A 20,254-nucleotide genomic window follows, 5' to 3' on the forward strand; every position below is an offset into this window, starting at 1 on the left:
CCTCTGCAGTCTCCTGCTGCTTTGCTAAAGCTGGTAGACATGCACACACACACACACACACACACACACACACAAAACAATCTGATTAAAAGATGGACAGAGGAGGGGCTCCTGGGTGGCTCAGTCGGTTAAGTGTCTGACTTCGGCTCAGGTCATGATCTCGTGGTCCATGAGTTCGAGCACTGCGTACGGCTCTGTGCTGACAGCTCAGAGCCTGGACCCTGCTTTAGATTCTGTGTACCCCCCTCTCTCTGCCCCTCCCCCACTCTGCTCTGTCTCTGTCTCTCAAAAATAAATGTTAAAAAAAGTTTTTTTTTTTTTAAATGGACAGAGGATCTGAATAAATATTTTTCCAAAGAAGACATACAGATGGCCAACAGGCATATGAAAATATGCTCAACATTACTAATTATCAGGGAAATGCATATCAAATACCACAATGAGATATCAACTCATACCTGTTAGAATGGTTGTACTAAAAAAGACAAGAAATAACAAGTGTTGACAAGGATGTGGTGAAAAGGGAACCCTCATGCACTGTTGGTAGGCATGTAAACTGGTGCAACTATATGGAAAACAGTATGGTGGTTCCTCAAAAAATTAAAAATAGAACTACCATATGATCCATCAATTCTACTTCGGGCATTTACCCAAAGAAAATGGGAAGACTAATTCAAAAAGATAGGGGCACCCCTGTGTTCATTGCAGCACTATTTACGATAGCCAAGATAGGGAAACAACCTTAGTGTCCATCAGTGGATGAATGGATAAAGAAGATGTGGTGTGTATGTGTGTGTGTGTGTGTGTGTGTGTGTGTGTGTGTGTATGTATATATATATGTGTGTGTATATATATATACATATACCTGTGTATTTCATTCCAGAAACATAACTTGTAATCCAAAGCATTTGTATATCAAAGTGAATGTCCCCATAAGAATTAATGGAAATTCAGATGATTTGTTCCACAACCCAACAGTATTCATATAAGAATGATTACATTACTGTAATATAATACAAAATAATAAAGAAAATAAAAGACATAAAGAAAAATAAACATAAATCTGCACTTACCTTTGAAAACCTTCGTGGCTGGTGTGAGGGAGACAAGAGAGAGGAGGGTTGTTGTGTAGGATGACTTTCACTATCACTAATGAAATCACTGCTATCTGTTGGCTCAATGGAATCTTTTTCTTTTTGAGCAACTTTAACAAGGAGCCTATCCAATGACACTTGCTTTTGACTCCTTTTGAGGATTTCATAGAAATGTGACATTGCATTGTCCTGAAACAGATTCATTGCTCACACTGCTACAGCCTTATTCAGGTGGTGCTTTTCTACAAGATTTTGCACTTTCCCGCATTTTACACATATCCCTAATCTCATCTGAAGTGAGGATACTCCTCTGCCTTTTTCTCCTCCTCCTCTGCAGCAAGAGAGAGAGAGAACCATTGGTTCCATTGTGATCATGTGACATTTGGCATCACGTATTACTCATACTGCAAGACATGGCTCATTTATCAAGTTAAAATTTATTAGAAATGTTTGCTCATCTTGGAGAACACTTGCAGAACAAGTTACTCTCAGTCCAAGGTTTTACTGTGTGTGTGTGTGTGTGTGTGTGTGTGTGTGAATATATATCTATAATGGAATACTATTCAGCCATTAGAAAGAATGAAATATTTCCATTTGCAACAACATGGATGGACCTTGAAGAGTATTATGCTAAGTGAAATAAATCAGACAAAGAAAGACAAATACCATATGCTTTCACTTATATGCTAAACACAAAACAAACTAACAAACAAAGCAAAACCAAACTAAGAGATACAGAGAATAGATTGGTAGTTACCAGCTGGGAGGAGTTTGCGGGGTGGGCAAAATGGGTGAAGAGGGTCAAGAGGTACAAACTTCCAGTTATAAAATAAATAGTCATCGGGTCATAATGTACAGCGTGGTGACTATAGTCAGTGATATTGTATTGCATATTTGACAGTTGCTAAGAGAATAAATCTTAAAAAGTTCTCCTCATAAGAAAAAAAAGTAAGATTTTATAACTTTGGTGACAAATGGTAACTAGGCTTTCTCTGATGATCATTTGGCAATGTATTTAAATATCAAATCATTTTGTTGTACATTCAAAACTAATATAATATGTCAATTATACCTTAGTTAAAATTTTTTTTTTCAACGTTTATTTATTTTTGGGACAGAGAGAGACAGAGCATGAACAGGGGAGGGGCAGAGAGAGAGGGAGACACAGAATCGGAAACAGGCTCCAGGCTCTGAGCCATCAGGCAAGAGCCTGACGCGGGGCTCGAACTCACGGACCGCGAGATCGTGACCTGGCTGAAGTCGGACGCTTAACCGACTGCGCCACCCAGGCGCTCCTAGTTAAAATTATTTTTAAGTCACAGTTTCACATTTCTTCCAGCATCTTTCAAGTTTTGATCTTCACCCATCACTTTTATAATGAAAGAGATGTTTCTGATGATGGTTTATTCTGTGAAATGACCTTGTCTTGTGATCATAGCAATATGTGTGGGGTTATATTTGGATTTATTTACCTACATTTTACACCTCAGTAAGTCTGGCTTTCAAACACAAGAATGTGAAAAATAGTTTAAGAGATTGGTTGTGATAACAGAAAGAACAAAAGGAATAATGAGAAACGCATTCTGCAAATAGGTGGCCTTGAAAAGCTATTTCAGCTTTTAAGAGTAACAACATAGTTGGCCAAGAGGAACTGGGAAGATCCAAAAGTCTTTGTCCTTTTGGTTTCATTAAAATATGAAGAACTCTATTATTAATAAACCTGTGTAGCTTCTGCAACCTTAACTTATTGCTGTCTTCACCATTTGAATCAGCATATTGTGGGCATCTCCTCTTTAACCTTACTGATTTGAGCTTTCTCAGACTCTTTGCCTCTTTTTCTATTAGGCTCTTTCCTCTACCTGCCAATTCCTTTTTGTATTAAATGTTTTAATCACAGACCCTAGTAAATTTAAAAATTAGTGTTACTGTAATTTTTCTGTAGTTATTGTTTCTAGGACTTTTTAAGGTTAATTTAAGGAGGAAAATGTGGAAGTAAAAGATAAAGACAGAGTGTAAGACAGAAAAGGGGAATGATGAGGAGAAGCAGGCCAATAATTTAAAAAAATATATCAAAGAAGCTGAAAAGACCTCAAAATGATAATTCCCATAGGAGTTTAGGGGAAGAGGAAATGTATAGATACATCTTTCTTACAAAGCTTTTGAATAGCTGTTTACTTTTCATTTGGGGGTACATAGGTTTCATTTTTCAGATTGTGGTAAAATATTCCAATTAAATGCCAACTTATCTAATAGCTCACTTTAATATATTAATTTCTTAGTTCTCAACATAAGGCTTTTCTGAACTTGAATAATAAATTTGGTTATGTCATATTTAAAAAACTTTTTAACCTTGTAAGTAATATTTTCTTCATCTTTGGGTTTTACCATAAGTCTCTCACAACAGATCAGTGGCAGAAACAACCCGAATTCAGGAATTTTGATTCTGAAGGGCATAATACCTGACACACCTTATTGGCTTAAGCCAAAATTTATCCAGCCCAGTATTTGGTCCTAGCAGTTTTTCAGGCATTCATGGTTACTGTCCAAAATAGCAGCTCTGGGAGGTAGGTGTAGACTGCAAGCAATCTTCTTTCATTAGGGTCTGATAATTTTTCTCTTTTTCAAACTTCCATACTTTGAACTTCTGCTGTTGTCAGAGACTGAAGTCCCTTTTAGTTCCAGAAGTATCTCTATTACTTTGAAATAGTTCTAGTCATAATTTAGAAGAAAGGAAGTCAAAAGATCTGGATTTTCAATCCTGAGTTTGCCCATAATTAATATATTACCTTTATTAAAGAATTTCACTTTTCTGGAACTCATTTTATTCTCATTTACTAATAAACAGTAAGTGGCTCTGAAGTATTTTCTTATTCTAAATAAATGTAATAGAATTCATGATCGTATTCTTGTTTGCTATTATGACCAATTTCTAGATGATTTTATAGATCTGGCCTTATGTTTTCTAATTTCTGTCTTTCTAGACAGTAAAATAACTAACTGCCCCATTCTTCCTGCCCCCAGTTTTAAAACAATTTTTTCTGAGTTTCTTTGGTCATGAAAATTACATCTCTTTCATCATTTTTGGTTGATGTCTTTCTTAAGATAGAGCTGATGAGAACGGTACCAAGTACTGAAGGTGTGAGCAGACGTGCCATGATATTATATATATGCGACATCATATTTTCTGTTTTATTCCTGTTACTTTTTTTCTGCTACTTTTTTAGTGCCAATATTTCCAGGACATTTTAGCCATATCATTTCAAAATATCTTTCAGGCCAACCCTTTGCCTCTGGACTAGACTATTCCTAAGCTCTTTACTATTCAATATCTTCTGGGACAGAGATTTCACACCTTGTCTCTCACCTTCAGGAAATTCTTATGGCTACCGTAAATCTTGCTTTCTGCAATTTAAATTGAATTTATTTCCTTTTTCTTTTCACTGTGGAGATGGGAACAGCCCCAAACTAAAAGTGATGCTTTCTTATGAAGGCCAGTACTGAATATAGAGGAAAGATTGTTTCCAGTCTGGCATCATTTTTAGCTTTCATATATTAAAACTTCCTGACTTTCACTTCAATATTCATGGTCTCAGGAGATGCTATTCTTTATGGCTCAAATGAAATAATAGTTACATATCTAATATTAATGGTATTATGTCTTTTGCTAACTAGAACCAAATGAGGTACTAAAATAAAAAAATGATTTCACAAAAGCATTTGAAGGCTTTAGCAGATTTGTGTTTTTTTAGTATAACTGTAGTCATGGGACTAGGTTTTTGCCTGTGGTTTGTAGATTTTATCTCATTTTATTAGTCATACTGTATACATGTTTAATTCATCCATATCTTCCTTATAAATGATGAGAATAGAAACTTGTTCTTTAACACAAGCTGTCTTGCAACAGATTTCAGTGTGTATAGTCAAAAAACTTTGGTACCTAAGCTAAGAAATGTGCTAGGTATTGGAAAGAAAAAAGAAAACACGTTCTCTGCCCTTGAGGGGCCTATAGTCTAATTGGGGGGAAAGATTATAAAACTTGTAATTATAGAACACTTATAAAAAATATGTGACAGTACCTATAAAATACGATGTTTAATGTGAATTTTATTTTGTATTTAAGTTTAATACAGAAAATATCTTACACTATACAGATCTGTTCTATTAACTAAGGCACCTAAAATGTCTGACTAATTGTTTCATTCTGAATTCTGTTTTTTCATTTTAAAGGTTCAGCAATTTTCTGAAAAAACTTTCCTCTTACAGCTTTGGAAGATTCATGAAAATGCCTTAGAAAGACAGTATAGTGAAATTATAAACCAGAGGAATATGCTTCTCCAAACCTTTGTAAGCCTTCAGCCGCTAAGAAATGTCTATTTCACTAACTGTATTGAAAAGTATTTAAATATACTTAGGTGTACTTTTAGAAAATTATCTGTACGCATATTGGCAGATAGTCCTGTTCAGATATGGAAAGTATTAAGTGCTATTTAAAACCAGTTGGTAGAGTAATACAGTTTGAAAGAGTTCTATTGGCAGGGATGCAATATAGATATTATTTGCAATTATAATAAGCATTTAAAAAACGGTGAAACTGATTTGAATTGCTCAGGCTTTGAGACCTTGGTTTTAATGCTTTTGAAAGACAGAGAGGTTCACACGTTAGTTGTATTACGGATGTTGGTGAAAAGATAGTTTTTATCTTTTTCTCTTAAGTCAGAACCAATAGACTCAGTAGTTTTAAATGATAGGGCCAGTTTAGGAATGTGACTTATAGTTAATTGACATTTCAAAAGAAAATATATTTAGAAATACTAAAAATATTTATCTGATTTCAGAATCACCAGACTTGGTGGTTACATATGATATGGCCAGTTTCTCAATGCAGTTCACAATCAGTGGACATTTGTTTGAAAAAATAGAAAAATACAGTAATATTTAGGTTCTAGCATTGCCCAGAGTTCTTGGAAATTCTTACTTCTTCTTCATGTTGATGTTTCATAGAATGTAAGCTATTTCATAGAACTGAATTGGAAATAAATATAGAATTTTACCTTCTTTACCTATATTTTAAAAGGGTTCTTTGGATTTCCTTGTTTGTTTATTTGTCTTTTTTCTTTAGCGGTTATTCCTTTGAGTATAGATTTTTATTTTCAAGTTTGGACATTTAGTTATTTTACCCAATTTCACATTGCAGTGACAGAATGGCACATACGGCTCTAAGCTTAATACACAAACACAGATACAAAGATAAATAGTAGAATTTCTACATCAGTAATACTCCCAAAACATTAAGGATAAAACTTCCACATGGGAATAGTTGGTTGTCATTATGTAATAGCTTCAGCTCTTTTATTAATATTGCTAGAGGAGTAAAGCACTTTGTAATAATACCAGGATATACAATTATATATTTTTATTGTTAATAATTCCAAATGACTGCACTGTAAATCACTAAAGAAAATATTGTTACAAATTAACATCTATATTTGGTCTTTTGTTTCTGTTTTTTAGGAGGCTACAAAGAAAAAAGTGATAGAAGAGGAGGAAAAATTTATTAAGGAAATTACAGACTTCAATAATGAGTATGAAGTAACAAAGAAAAGAGAGCTGTTGATAAAAGAAAATGTCCAGATTGAAATATCTGACTTAGAAAACCAGGCAAACATTTTGAAAAGAGGTATGAGTACAAAGTACCACCTCATTTATCTATCTGCCACTAACGAAACTAACTTATTTTGAATCAGTGGATTTTCTAGAAATTTAACTTTTTCACAAGCAATTTGGGTTATTTCATAGCTGTTCCTTTACCTTTTTCTTAATTCTCCTAATGAAAGTGTATCTTTTATTGCGCAGTCCCACGTTCTTTAGAAGTAAGTGTGACAAGAGCATTTAGTCATTCATTCAAGAAGCAAATATCTATTTACTCTCTGTTGCGTGATAGGCACTGTTCTAGGTCATCAGGATATAAAACTAAAAAGTGGAACAATCAAATATGGAAGCAGATATTTATAGTACAATGTGATAGACGCTATAATAGGGATAGGACTGGTACAGTGATCCTCATTTACCATCAGTACAATTTAAACTAGGAAACAAGGTTACACAGTGGAGTGGGGAGAATTTCATTTCAGGAACATTATATGGTTATTGCAATCTGTGATAAGATTCTGAGCTAAAGTCATTGCCAAGGAGAAGAGAGTGTGAATTAAAGAGATGTGTAGGAATAATGACAGGACTTTATCACTGATAAATGTGAATAGAAATAGAGGAAGTCAGGGATGAATCATAGTTTTCAAACTTCAGAGATTGGGTAGAATATGGTACCAGGAGGAAGAGCAGAGGTAGAGAAAGAAGCCTGTTGGAGCTATAGCCTTTTCTGGACAAAAAGATTGAGTTTTGTTTCAGGCATTTTTAGTTGGAGATATCTATGAAATATACAGGGGGAGATGCCCAAGTGGCAAGGGAAAATTTGGTTGTGAAGCTAGTAAAAGATCAGAGCTAGAGTATTAGGCTTGGGACTGAATCCAGAGGAGTTTGTGACCTCATTCAGAGAAAATATGTAGAGACAACATAGATGAGGAGTGAAGACCAAAGCCAGAAACTGGGAAAGCATAACATTTAGGAAAAGAAAGAAGAATGAGACAGAGTAGTCAAAGACGGCAAGAGGAGAACCAGCAGAGAGTAATATTTTGGAAACCAAAAGCAAAAAATGTTTTCCTCAAATTAGTGGAAATCAAAATAGGATGTTAATCTGACGATCAGATGTCAAGAGCAGTATCGTGGAGTAGGGCAGTAGAGGAAGACTGGTAGTAATAGATTGGAGTCAATGGGAATTGAGGAAATAGAGAATGAAAATATAAATGATATTCAATGGGAAATTAGTTTTTAATGGAAGCCTTTCTAAAATGTACTCTTACTTTGATGGCTTTAGTAGGTGGAGAATAATAAACACATTTAACTTTTTTATTGACTTGGAGCTATCAGTATGAATAATTTATTATTTTCTTTGCATGTGACAACTATTATTTTAATTTCTATTTATTGGGCTTATACTATATAACAATCATCATCATCCTAAAGATTATAAATGCTAATGTCATGTTGATTTAATTTAAATCTTAATTTCACCATTTAATAATTGTGTGATTTGGGGCAACATATTTAACATTTCTTTGGCTCAGCCTCCCCATCTGTAAAGATGGGGGTTAGTAGTAATGACCTTAACAAAGATTGTTGTGAGAATTCAATGAAATAATACTGAAGCACATAGAATGCTGCCTGGCACATAGTTAAGCCCTCAGAAAATGTGGTGATTATACTTTTTAATCTCATTTTATAGATGAAGGAAATAAGGTTCTCAGAGATGAATTACTTTGGGTAGAGAATATAGGACAGAGGCATACATCTGGGAAGCTTTAAAAAATATTAAATGTTTGAATCTCATCCCAGACCTATTGAATCAGAATCTTTGTGGGAGAGGATAGGGAACATAACTTTTTTATATATTGATGTGTACTATTCAATAACTACAAGTGTAGAATATAAAGTTAAATAGATACATACTCTAACTTTCTGTGAGAAGTAATGGATATTGCCAGTTCTATTCAACATAATATTAGAAATTTTAGCCGAATCAACTAGGCAAGAAAAGGAAATGAAAGGCATCCAAATTGGAAAGCAAGAAGTAAAATGTTGTCTGTGCCCAGATGATATGCTCTTATATATAGAACAACTAGGGATACCACACACACACACACAAAAAAACCTGCTAGAGCTAATAAATAAATACAGCAAAGTTGAAGTATGCAAAATCAACACAGAAAAGTAAGTTGCATTTCTATGTATGAGCAATAAATGATCCAAAAAGGAAAATTTTTTTTAATTCCATTTATAATAAATCCAAAAGAATAAATACTTAGGAGGTGAAATTTAACCAAAGAGGTGAAAGACTTGTGCGCTGAAAACCATATAAAACTTTGCTCAAAGGAATTAAGTCCTAAGTAAATGGAAAGACATCCCATATCATGGATTGGAAAACTTAGCATTGTTAAATGACATTATTACCCAAACTGATCTATAGATTCAATGTAATCCCTAGCAAAATTCCAAGAGCATTATTTTCATGAATAGAAAAACCCATTGTAAAATTCATATAGATTCCTAAAGAATCCCAAAAAGCCAAAACTGTCTTGAAAAATAACAATGAAGAATAAAGTTGGAGGATTCACACTTTCTGATTTCAAAACTTACTAAAGTGCTGCAGTAATCAAAACGGTGGTACTAGAATAAGGACAGACATATAGAAAAACGGGATAGAATAGAGAACTCAAATATAAACCCTCATGTATGTGGTGAAATTACTTTTAATAAGAGTGCCAAGACTATTCAATGGAAAAGTACAGTCTTTTCAAGAAATGGTACAGGGAAAACTAGATACCACATGCAAAAGATGAAGTTAGGCCCTTCCCTTACACAGTATACAAAAATTAGCTAAAATGGACCAAAGTCTTAAGCTTATGAAGTAAAACAATAAACCTTTTAGAAGAAATCATATAGGAAACACTTCGTCATATTGGAATTGGAGATGATTTCTTGGATACCAAAAATACAGGCAACAAAAGAAAAAAATACATAGGTAGTATTTCATTAAAATAAAGATCTTTTGTATATCAGAAGACACTATCAAGAGAATAAAAACAAAGCTCTCCGAAATAATGGGTTGTGTTTTCTTATGGAAGAAAATATTTGCAAATCCTATCTTTGATAAGGGATTAATATCCAGAATATTTTAAGTAGTCTCTGCACCCAATGTGGGGCTCAAACTCCTGACCCCGAGATCAAGAGTCACATGCTGTATCAACTGAGTCTGCCAGGTGCCCCTAGTGTTCAGAATATATGAAGAACTACAGCTCAACACTAGGAAAATAACTCAATTAAAAAATGGGCAAAGGACTTGAATAAACATTTCTCCAAAGATATGGCCAATACGCACATGAAAAGATGCTCAACGTGACTAGTCATTAGAGAAATGGAAATCAAAACCATAATGAGATACCACTTCACGCCTATTAGGATGGCTATTATCAAAACAAATCAGAAGTCTCCACAATATGATATTCACAATGTTCAGGATGCAATCCAAAATCCCTCGAGCTCTGAAGAATCAGTGAAATGTGACCTAGTATCAGAAGAAAACCATGAGATGCCAAACTCACAGTGATCTAGATATTGGAATTATCAAATATTTTATAGCAGCTATTATTGAGCTATGCTCAATGAATAAAGGAAAATGCACTTGCAATAGATGAAAAGACAGGTAATCTCAGTGGAGAAATAGAAAATGTAAAAAAAAGAACATTTTAGAATGTCACAATACATTATCTGAAATAAAAATGTCACTGATAAATGAGGAGTTAAGATGGTGGAGAAGTAGGGGGACCCTGGACTTTCCTAGTCCCTCAAATTCAGCTGGCTGTGTTGAGGTCAGATCACTTAGAACACCCAAGAAGTCGATCTGCAGACTGGCAGAAGGATTTCCAAGGTTGGAGGCAGACAGTGTGGTAGTTGCGAGGTACATAGAAGTGAATTGGGGGGAGAGGAAAACAGCAGTCCTGAACCCTTTTCATGAAGAGACAAAAGGGAGACTAAGAGGGGTTAAGAGAGTGCAGCATCAGTTTGCACAAGAGGAAAACCTCTGTGGACAACAGACTGGGGAGTGAGAAGTACTGAGTGTTGCAGGGTTCTTTTTGCAAACGGTCTTAAGAGCTCAAAATCTGAGGCTTTGGAAGTGCCTTTCTCCAGAGTGGAGCTGTGGTGCAAGCTCCTGCGGGGAGGGAGCTGGCCCCAGACTGCAAAGCATGGTGTAGAGATCTCTGGGGTGCATTAAGAGAGAATTTTCCCTTCCTGGAATAATTTTGGAAGAGGGTATATTGCCTCCCCAAGGACAAAAGACCCTGAAGGTGCCAGCAAAAGCCCTTTCAACAGTAGGGGACAGAGGTGCACCCAGAGGGAATACAACCTTTGCTGCTTTTAGCAGTGCTGTACCATAGATTCCACAGATTGCACAGGTGTGGGCCTGATTTTCAGGGGCAAAGAACTTCACAGTGTGGAGAAACTCTATTCTAGAGAAGGGGGCTGGGTCTGAAGAGCCAGGGACTTTAAGACTTGAGTTTTGAATCCCAGCCTCACACCAAAGAAAAAATGCAGGAGAGTTGTGGTGCAGGGTGAGTCGACTGCCCTCACAATTCTGTGAGGGCTGCCTGAACAGTAGGGGGTGTGACATCCCCAGCCAAGGGATGAGAGATTGAGGTGGTGCCATTCCCCCCCCGCCGCCCCATTATCAACAAGATGGGACTTCAGAGTGCAACACAGTGGCCCCCAGTGGAGGTGGGACCCACTTACACCAAACCCTATCCCCCTATGCCTGGCAATCACTTATTCACTGAGGTAAGACATGCTGATCCAATGCAGCAGGCTTCTCTTCCAGAAGACCAGAGCAGCCAGCACCCTGCGTGAACCAAGTATACTGAAAATCGAATGCTTCAAAACAGCATCTGCAGTTCTGGTGGAAACAGGATCAGACTTACTTTTATTCTTTCTTCTTCTTTTTTTTTTTCATTTGGAATCAGGTTCATGTGTCTTGTTTGTTTTTTAAATTTCCTTTTCTTTTTTTAGGATCAAGCTTCTTTTTTTTCTTTCTTTTTTCTTTTCTTCTTTTCTTACCACCCCCCCCCTTCTTTTTCTTTGGAATCAGCCTTATAGTTTGTTGTTGTTGTTGTTGTTGTTTTTACATTTTGTTGTTGTTGTTGTTCCCTTTCCTTTTATCTTTTTTGGGGATCAGGGTTTTCTTTCTGTTTTTTTTTCCAAACAAATTAAAGCACATTTTAATGACCAAATCAAAGCTCACCTAAAGGTCCAAACACCCCACACAGCAAGTAAGGAAGAACTCTGTGGAGTACTGGCCAGTGGGAAAAAGCAGGCAAAGCACAACAGCACAGTGCACACAGCTTACATCAGAAACACTTCCTGAAGTGCCAGGTTCTGAAGTGTATGAGCCCTTTTGAATATAGCATTACTCTCGGGTTCAGGAAATATAACAAGCATTTAAAACATGTAGAAGACAGAAACTTAGCCAAATGACAAGACAGAAGAAGTCTCCCCAAAAGAAAGGTCAAGAAGAAATGACAGCCAGAGACTTGCTCAGAACAGACATAAGCAATATATCTGAACAAGAATTTAGAACAATAGTCATAACTACTAGCTGGGCTTGAAAAAAAAACATAGAAGACACCAGAGAAACCCTTGCTGCAGAGATCACAGACCTAAAAATTAGCTGAAATCAGAAATGCTATAACTGAGATGCAAAACCAACTGGATACAGTCACAATGAGGGTTGAAGAAACAGCAGAGAATAAGTGATACAGAAGATAAAATTGTGGAAAATAATGGAGCTAAAAAGAAAAGGGAAAGGAAACTATTACCATGAGGGGTGATTTAGAGAACTTAGTGATTCCATAAAATTAAACAATATCCATATCATAGGAATCCCCAAAGAGGAATGGTGGTAAAAGGAGGCAGAAGGTTTATTTGAACAAATTATAGCCAAGAACTTTCCTAATCTGGGGGAGGAAACAGGTATTCAGGTCCAAGAGGCACAGAGAACTACCCCCAAAACCAACAAAAACAAGTCAACACCATGATATATCATAGTGAAACTTGCAAAATACAAAGATAAAGAGAGAAGTCTGAAAGCAGCTAAGGACAAAAGGTCCTTAACCTACAAGGGTAGACCCATAAGGTTAGCAGACCACTGAAACTTGTCAGGCCAGAAGGGAGTGGCAGGAAACATTAAATGTGCTAAATTAGGAAAATACGCAGCCAAGAATTCTTAATTCAGCAAGGCTGTCAGAATAGAAGGAGAGATAAAGAGTTTCCCAAACAAACAAAAACTAAAGGAGTTCATGACCACTAAACCAGCCCTACAAGAAATTTTGGGGGGACTCTGAGTGGAGAAAAAAAAGAAGATCAAAGCAACAGATACTTCAAAGGACCAGAGAACATCACCAGAAACACCAACTCTACAGGTAACACAATGGCACTAAATTCTTAGTCTTTCATTATCACTCTGAATATAAATAGACTAAATGCTGCAGTGAAAAGACATAAGATATCAGAATGTAAAAAAACAAAAACAAACAATAAATAAGATCCATCTATATGCTGCCTACAAGAGATTCATTTTAGACCTAAAGACATGTGCAGATGGAAAGTGAAGGGATAGAAAAACATCTACCAGTCAACTATATATTAAAACAAAGACTGTAACAAGAGATGAAGAGGGGCATTATATAATTAAGGCATCTATCCATTAAGAAGATCTCACAATTTTAAGTATTTATGCCTCCAACTTAGAGAACCCAAATACATAAATCAGTTAACAACAAACATAAGGGCATTGATAATAATACCATAATAGTAGGAGACTTTAATGTCCCATTTACAACAATGGACTGATCATCCAAGCAAAACAATGACTTTGAATGACACACCAGACCAGATTGACTTAACAGGTATTCAAACCATTTCATCCTAAAGCAGCAGAATACACATTCTTCTCGAGTGCCCATGGAACATTCTCCAAAATAGATCACATACTGGATCACAAATCAGCCCTCAACAGGTACAAAAAGATTGAGATCACACTATGCATATTTTCAGATCACAACACTATGAAACTTGAAATCAACCACAAGAAATAATTTAGAAAGCCCTCAAATACACAGAGGTTAAAGAACATCCTAAAGAATGAAGGTGTTAACCAGGAAATTAAAGAAAATTTAAAAAAATACCTGGAAGCAAATGAAAATGAAAAATGACAGTTTAAACACTTTGGGATGCAGCAAAGACAGTCCTCAGAGGAAAGTATATTGCAATTCAGGCCTATCTCAAGAAGCAAGAAAGGTCCCAAATACACAATCTAACCTTACACCTACAGGAGCTCAGAAAGGAACAGCAAATAAAGCCTAAAGACAGCAAAAAAAAGGGGGGGGATAATAAAGATTAGAGCAGAAATAAATGATAGAAACAAACAAACAAAAACAACTAGCAAAACAGGTCATGAAACTATGAGCTGGTTCTTTGAAAAATAAACAAAATTGATAACCCCCTAGCCAGACTTATCAAAAAGCAAGGACCTAAATAGATAAAATCATGAATGAAAGAGGAGAGATCACAACCAACACCACAGAAATACAATTTTAAAAGAATACTGTGAAAAATTATATGCAAACAAACTGGGCAATCTGGAAGAAATGGACACATTCCTAGAAACATACAAACTACTAAAACAAACAGGAAGAAATGGAAAATTTGAACAGACCCATACCCAACAAAGAAATTCAATCAAAATTCAAAGATCTCCCAACAAACAAGAGTCCTGGGCCAGATGGCTTCCCAGGGGAATTTTACCGGACATTTAAAGAAGAGTTAATACCTATTCTTCTCAAACTGTTCCAAAAAAAAAAAAAAAAAAGAAAGAAAGAAAGAAAGAAAAAGAAAAAAGAAAAAGAAAAGAAAAGAAAAAAGAAATGGAAAGAAAGTTTCCAAACTGATTCTATGAAGCCAGCTTTTCCTCGATTCCAAAACTAGATAAAGACTCCACTAAAAAGAGAATTACAGGCCAATATCCCTGATGAATCTGTATGAAAAAATTCTCAACAAGATACCAGCAAATCAAATTCCACAGTGCATTAAAAGAATTATTCACCATGATCAAGTGGGATTCATTCCTGGGCTGCAGAGCTCATTCAATATTCACAAATCAATCAACATGATATACTACGTTAATAAGAAAGGATAAGAACCATAGGAACCTCTCAATAGATGCAGAAAAAACATTTGACAAAATACAGCATCCTTTCTTGATAAAAAACTTCAAGAAAGGATAGAAGAAACATGTATCCACATCATGAAGGCCATATATGAAAGACCCACAGCTAATATCATCCTCAGTGGAGAAGACTGAGAGCTTTCCCCCTAAGGTCAGGAACACAACAAGGATGTCCACTCTCACCAGTCTTTTTCAACATAGTACTGGCAGTCCTAGCCTCAGCAGTCAGACCACAAAAAGAAATAAAAGACATACAAATTAGCAAAGAAGAAGTCAAACTTTCACTTTTTGCAGATGACATGATACTCTACATGAGAAACCCAAAAGACTCCACCAAAAAACTGCTAGAACTGATACATGAATTCACCAAAGTCTCAGGATACAAAATTAATGTACAGAAATTGGTTGCATTTCTATACACCAATAATGAAGCAGCAGAAACAGAAATTAAGGAATGGATCCCATTTACAATTGCACTAAAACCATAAGATAACTAGGAATGAACCTAATCAAAGAGGTAAAAGATTTGTACACTGAAAACTATAGAAAGCTTATGAAAGAAATTGAAGAAGACACAAAGAAGTAGAAAAACATTAGATACTCATGGATTGGAAGAACAAGTATTGGTAAAATGTCTATACTATCCAAAGTAATCTATACATTCAGTGCAATCCCTATCAAAATAACACTAGAATTCTTCACAGAACTAGAAAAAACAATTCTAAAATTTGTATGGAACCAGAAAAGACCTGAATAGTCAGAGTATTGTTGAAAAAGAAAACCAAAGCTGGATGAATCACAATTCCAGATGTCAAGCTGTATTACAAAGCTGTAATCATCAAGATAGTATGGTACTGGCACAAGAACAGACAAATAAATCAATAGAACAGAAGCGAGAACCCAGGAATAGACGCATAAATGTATGGCCAACTAATCTTTGACAAAGCAGGAAAGACAGCCAATGGAAAAAAGATGGTCTCTTCAGCAAATTATGCTGGGAAAACTGGACAGTGACATGCAGAATAATGAAACTAGACAACTTTTTTACACCATACACAAAAATAAATTAAAAATGGATAAAAGACCTAACTGTAAGACAGGAAATCATCAAAATCATGCAGGAGAAAACAGGCAGCAACCTCTCTGACCTTGGCACAGTAACTTCTTACTAGTCATGTCTCAAGAAGCAAAACTGAGCTATTGGGACCTCCTCAAGATGAAAAGCTTATGCACAGTGAAGAAAACAATCAACAAAACTAACATGCAACTGACAGAATGGGAGGAGATATTTGCAAATGACATATTGGGTAAAGGGTTAGTATCCAAAATCTATAAAGAACGTATCAAACTCAACACCCAAAGAACAAATAATCCAGTAAAGAAATAGACAGACGACATGAATAGACACTTTCCCAAAGAAGACATCCAGATAGCTAACAGACACATGAAAAGGTGCTCAACATCACTCATCATCAGGGAAATACAAATCAAAATCACAATGAGATACCACCTCATACCTGTCAGAATGGCTCAAATCAGGAACTCAGGAAACAACAGACGTTGGCGAGGATGCAACATTTTTGCACTGTTGGTGGGAATGCAAAGTGGTGCAGCCACTCTGGAAAACATTATGAATGTTCCTCAAAAAGTTAAAAATAGAAATACCCTATGACACAGCAATTGCACTACGAGGTATACAATGGATACAAAAGTGCTGATTCGAAAGGGCACATGCACCCCAATATTTATAGCAGCAGTATCAACAATAGCCAAATTATGTGAAGAGCCCAAATATACATTGACTGATGAATCAATAAAGAAGACATGGTATATATGTACAATGGAATATTACTCATATATAAAAAAATGAAATCTTGCCATTTTCAACAGCATGGATGGAACTAGAACGAATTATGCTAAGTGAAATTAAGTCAGAGAAAGACAAACATCATATGATTGCACTCATATGTGGAATTTAAGAAACAAAACAGGTGAACATAGGAGAGAGAAAAGAAAAATAAGATAAAAATAGTGAGGAAGGGGGTGCCTGGGAGACTCAGTTGGTTAAGCATCTGACTCTTGATTTTGGCTCAGTTCATGATCTCAGGGTTCGTGGTTCGAGCCCTGTGCTGGGCTCTGTGCTGGCAGTGCAAAGCCTGCCTAGGATTCTCTGTCTCTCCCTTTCTGTCTCTGCCCCTCCCCCTCAGGATAAATAAATAAACTTGAAAAAAAAAAAAAAAAAGAAAGAGGGAGGCAAACCATACCAGAGTCTTAAATACACAGAACAAACTGAGGGTTGCTGGAGGGAGGTGGGTGGGTGGATGAGCTAAATGGGTGATGGGCATAAAGGAGGGCACTTGTTGGGATGAGCACTGGGTGTTAAATGTAAATGATGAATCACAGGTTCTACCCCGAAACCAATACTACATGGCATGTTAGCTAACTTGAATTTCAATAAATTAATTTAAAAAATAAAAATAGAAAATAAAAATGATAAAATGAGGATATTACCTAAAAAAATGTCTCTAAATGAGCTTAATAGCAGAATGGAGCTTATAGAAGAGCCAGTGAACATGAAGATAGATTGATAGAAATTGTCCAATCTGGAAAAGCAAAGAAAAATTAAAATGAAACAAAAAAAATAGAAACTTAGGGACTTGTGGGACAGTTTTAAAAGGTCTAACATTCATGTATTGGAGACTCTGAAGGAGAAGAGAGAGAATTAGCAGAAAATATATTTGAAGAAATCATGGCAGAAAATTTCTTAAATTTTCTAACAGACAGTAATTTACATATTCGAGAAATTAGCAAACCCAAACTGGATAAATTCAAAGAAATCCAGGCCTAGTCACATAATAATAGTCAAACAGTTGAAAAGCCAAATATAAAGAGAAAATGTTGAAAACAGAGAACAATAAATCTCATGACTATGTACCTGTCAGTAGAAATGATGAAGTCAAGCAGACAGTGGAATAACATCTTGAAAATATTGAAAGAAAATTTTCTCTATCCAGTGCAAATATCCTTCAAAAGTGAAGTTACAATAAAGACATTTTCAGATAAATAAAAATTAAGGGAATCCAATGCCGTCATGATTCAACAAGATAGGCTAAAGAAAGTCCTCTAAGTAGAAGCAAAAATGACACTAGAGAGAAACTCAGATCATAATGAATTAAAATAATCAGAAATTGCAAATATAAAGATAAATATAAATACCTATTTTTTCTCTTGATTTTAAAAAATACATATGATTGCTTAAAGCAAATAATATATCATCTTGTGGAATTTATAATGTATGTAGAGACGATTTGTATACATGTGTGTCACTTGCATATGTGACAGCTATGACAAAGGACTGGAAAGGGGGACTGGTAAATGGATCATTACAGTCCTATATAACTCTAAGAAAACCAGGAATAGAAGAGAACTTTCTCAACCTAATAAAGAACCTGTATGAAAAGCCTACAGCTACTATTACACTTAATGATGAAATATTGAACACCAATATTATACATAATGGTGACATATTAAATACTTTTCCACAAAGATTGAGAATAAAGTGAGGATGCCCATTCTTATCACTTCTATTCAATATGGCCCTGGATGTCCTAATAATTTTAACCATTTCAATGAGGCAAGAAGAAGGAAAGGTATAAAGATCAGAAAGTATAAAAATAAAATTGCCTCTATTTAAGGTTACCTGATTATATAGAAAATTATAAGGAATTTACAAAATAATTACCAAAATTAGTAAGTTAATATAATAAGGTTATAGACTACAAGGTATATGTTTTAAAATCACTTGAATTTTTATATACTAACAGCAAACAATTGAAAAGTGGAATAAAAATACCATTTAAACAGAATCAAAAAAACAAAATAGAAACAAATTTAACAAAAGACATCAGGGATTTCTACACTGTAAACCACAGAGCACTGCTGATAGAAATTAAGGAAAACCTAAATAAATACATCTATCATGTTCATGGATTAGAAAACTCAATTTTGTTAATAGAACAGTTCTCTTCAAATTGATCATAGGTTCAAGAGAATCTCAGTAAAAATCCCATCAAATTTTATTATGCCTTGAATGCTGATTCTAATGTTTATATGGAAATGCAAATTACTTAGGATAACCAAAACAATTTTTTAAAAGAACAAAATTTAGGGATCTATAATCCCTGATTTCATATTTTGCTAAAAAGGTATAGTAACCAAGATAATGTGTCATTGGCTTAAAAATAGGCACATATGTACCACTGGAATGAAGGAGTCCAGAAATAGCCTTCTGTATAGAGGGTCAACTGATTTTCAACAAAGGTAGCATGGCAATTCCAGGGAGAAAGGACAGTCTTTTCAGTAAATGGTGCTGAGACTAATGGACATCCGTTGTGAAACAATTATTCTTAAATCTTCACGCCATATTAAATTAACTCAGAATGAGCATACACCTAAAGATGAAAGCTAAAATTATGAAACTTCTAGAAGAAAACATAATAGGAAATCTTTGCCATCTTGGGATAGGCAATGAGATGAGACACAGAAACGTGAACCATAAAAGAAAAACAATTACATTGGATTTAAATTTGAAAAAACACTATTAAGAAAATCAAAAGACAAACCACAGGCTTGGATAAAATATTTGCAATACATATATCTGCCATTGTACTGTTATCTAGAATATAATGAACCCGTACAACTTAATAAGGTAACACAACTGATTATGAAAGAGGGAAGAGATTTGAACTTCACAAAAGGGCATACACTGATGACCAATGACATATGGAGAGATATTCAATATCTTTAGTCTTCAGGGAAATACAAATTTAAACTACAATGCAATATCACTGTACATTCATTTAATTAAAATTAAAAAGACTGGTCATATCAAGTGTTGGCAAGAATGTGGAGCATCTGGAATCCATATAGTAGTGATGGGAATGTGAAATAAATGGTACACACTTTGAGAAATTATTTTACAGTTTCTTAAAACATTAAGCATACATTTACTGTATGACCCAGTCATCCTACAACTAGATACACCAACGAATTGAAACATATGTCCACACTAAGTTTTTAGTAACTTTATTCACAATAGCCAAAAACAACATAACTTAAATGTCCATTAGGAGGTAAATGGATAAACAAAATTGGTATATCCATGCCGTAGGAATACTCAGTGATGTAAAAAATAACAAATCTGCTCATAGACATCATGGATGCATCTCAAAATGATATTGTTAGTGAAAGAAGCTAGATACGGAAGAACACA

At 35.1% G+C, this 20,254-nt stretch overlaps 1 protein-coding gene across 1 annotated transcript in view; it reads left to right on the forward strand.

Moving 5' to 3' along the window:
- Positions 1–20,254, forward strand: part of CCDC172 (coiled-coil domain containing 172) — a 59,729-nt gene that overhangs the window by 19,736 nt on the left and 19,739 nt on the right. The window contains exons 3-4 of the mRNA XM_045439068.1: positions 5,322–5,438; positions 6,606–6,771. Coding sequence (XP_045295024.1) covers positions 5,322–5,438; positions 6,606–6,771 — 283 coding nt within the window. The remainder of the gene's footprint in view (positions 1–5,321; positions 5,439–6,605; positions 6,772–20,254) is intronic.

The sequence above is a fragment of the Leopardus geoffroyi genome, chromosome D2 (genome assembly GCF_018350155.1).
Source record: "Leopardus geoffroyi isolate Oge1 chromosome D2, O.geoffroyi_Oge1_pat1.0, whole genome shotgun sequence".
NCBI lineage: Eukaryota > Metazoa > Chordata > Mammalia > Carnivora > Felidae > Leopardus > Leopardus geoffroyi.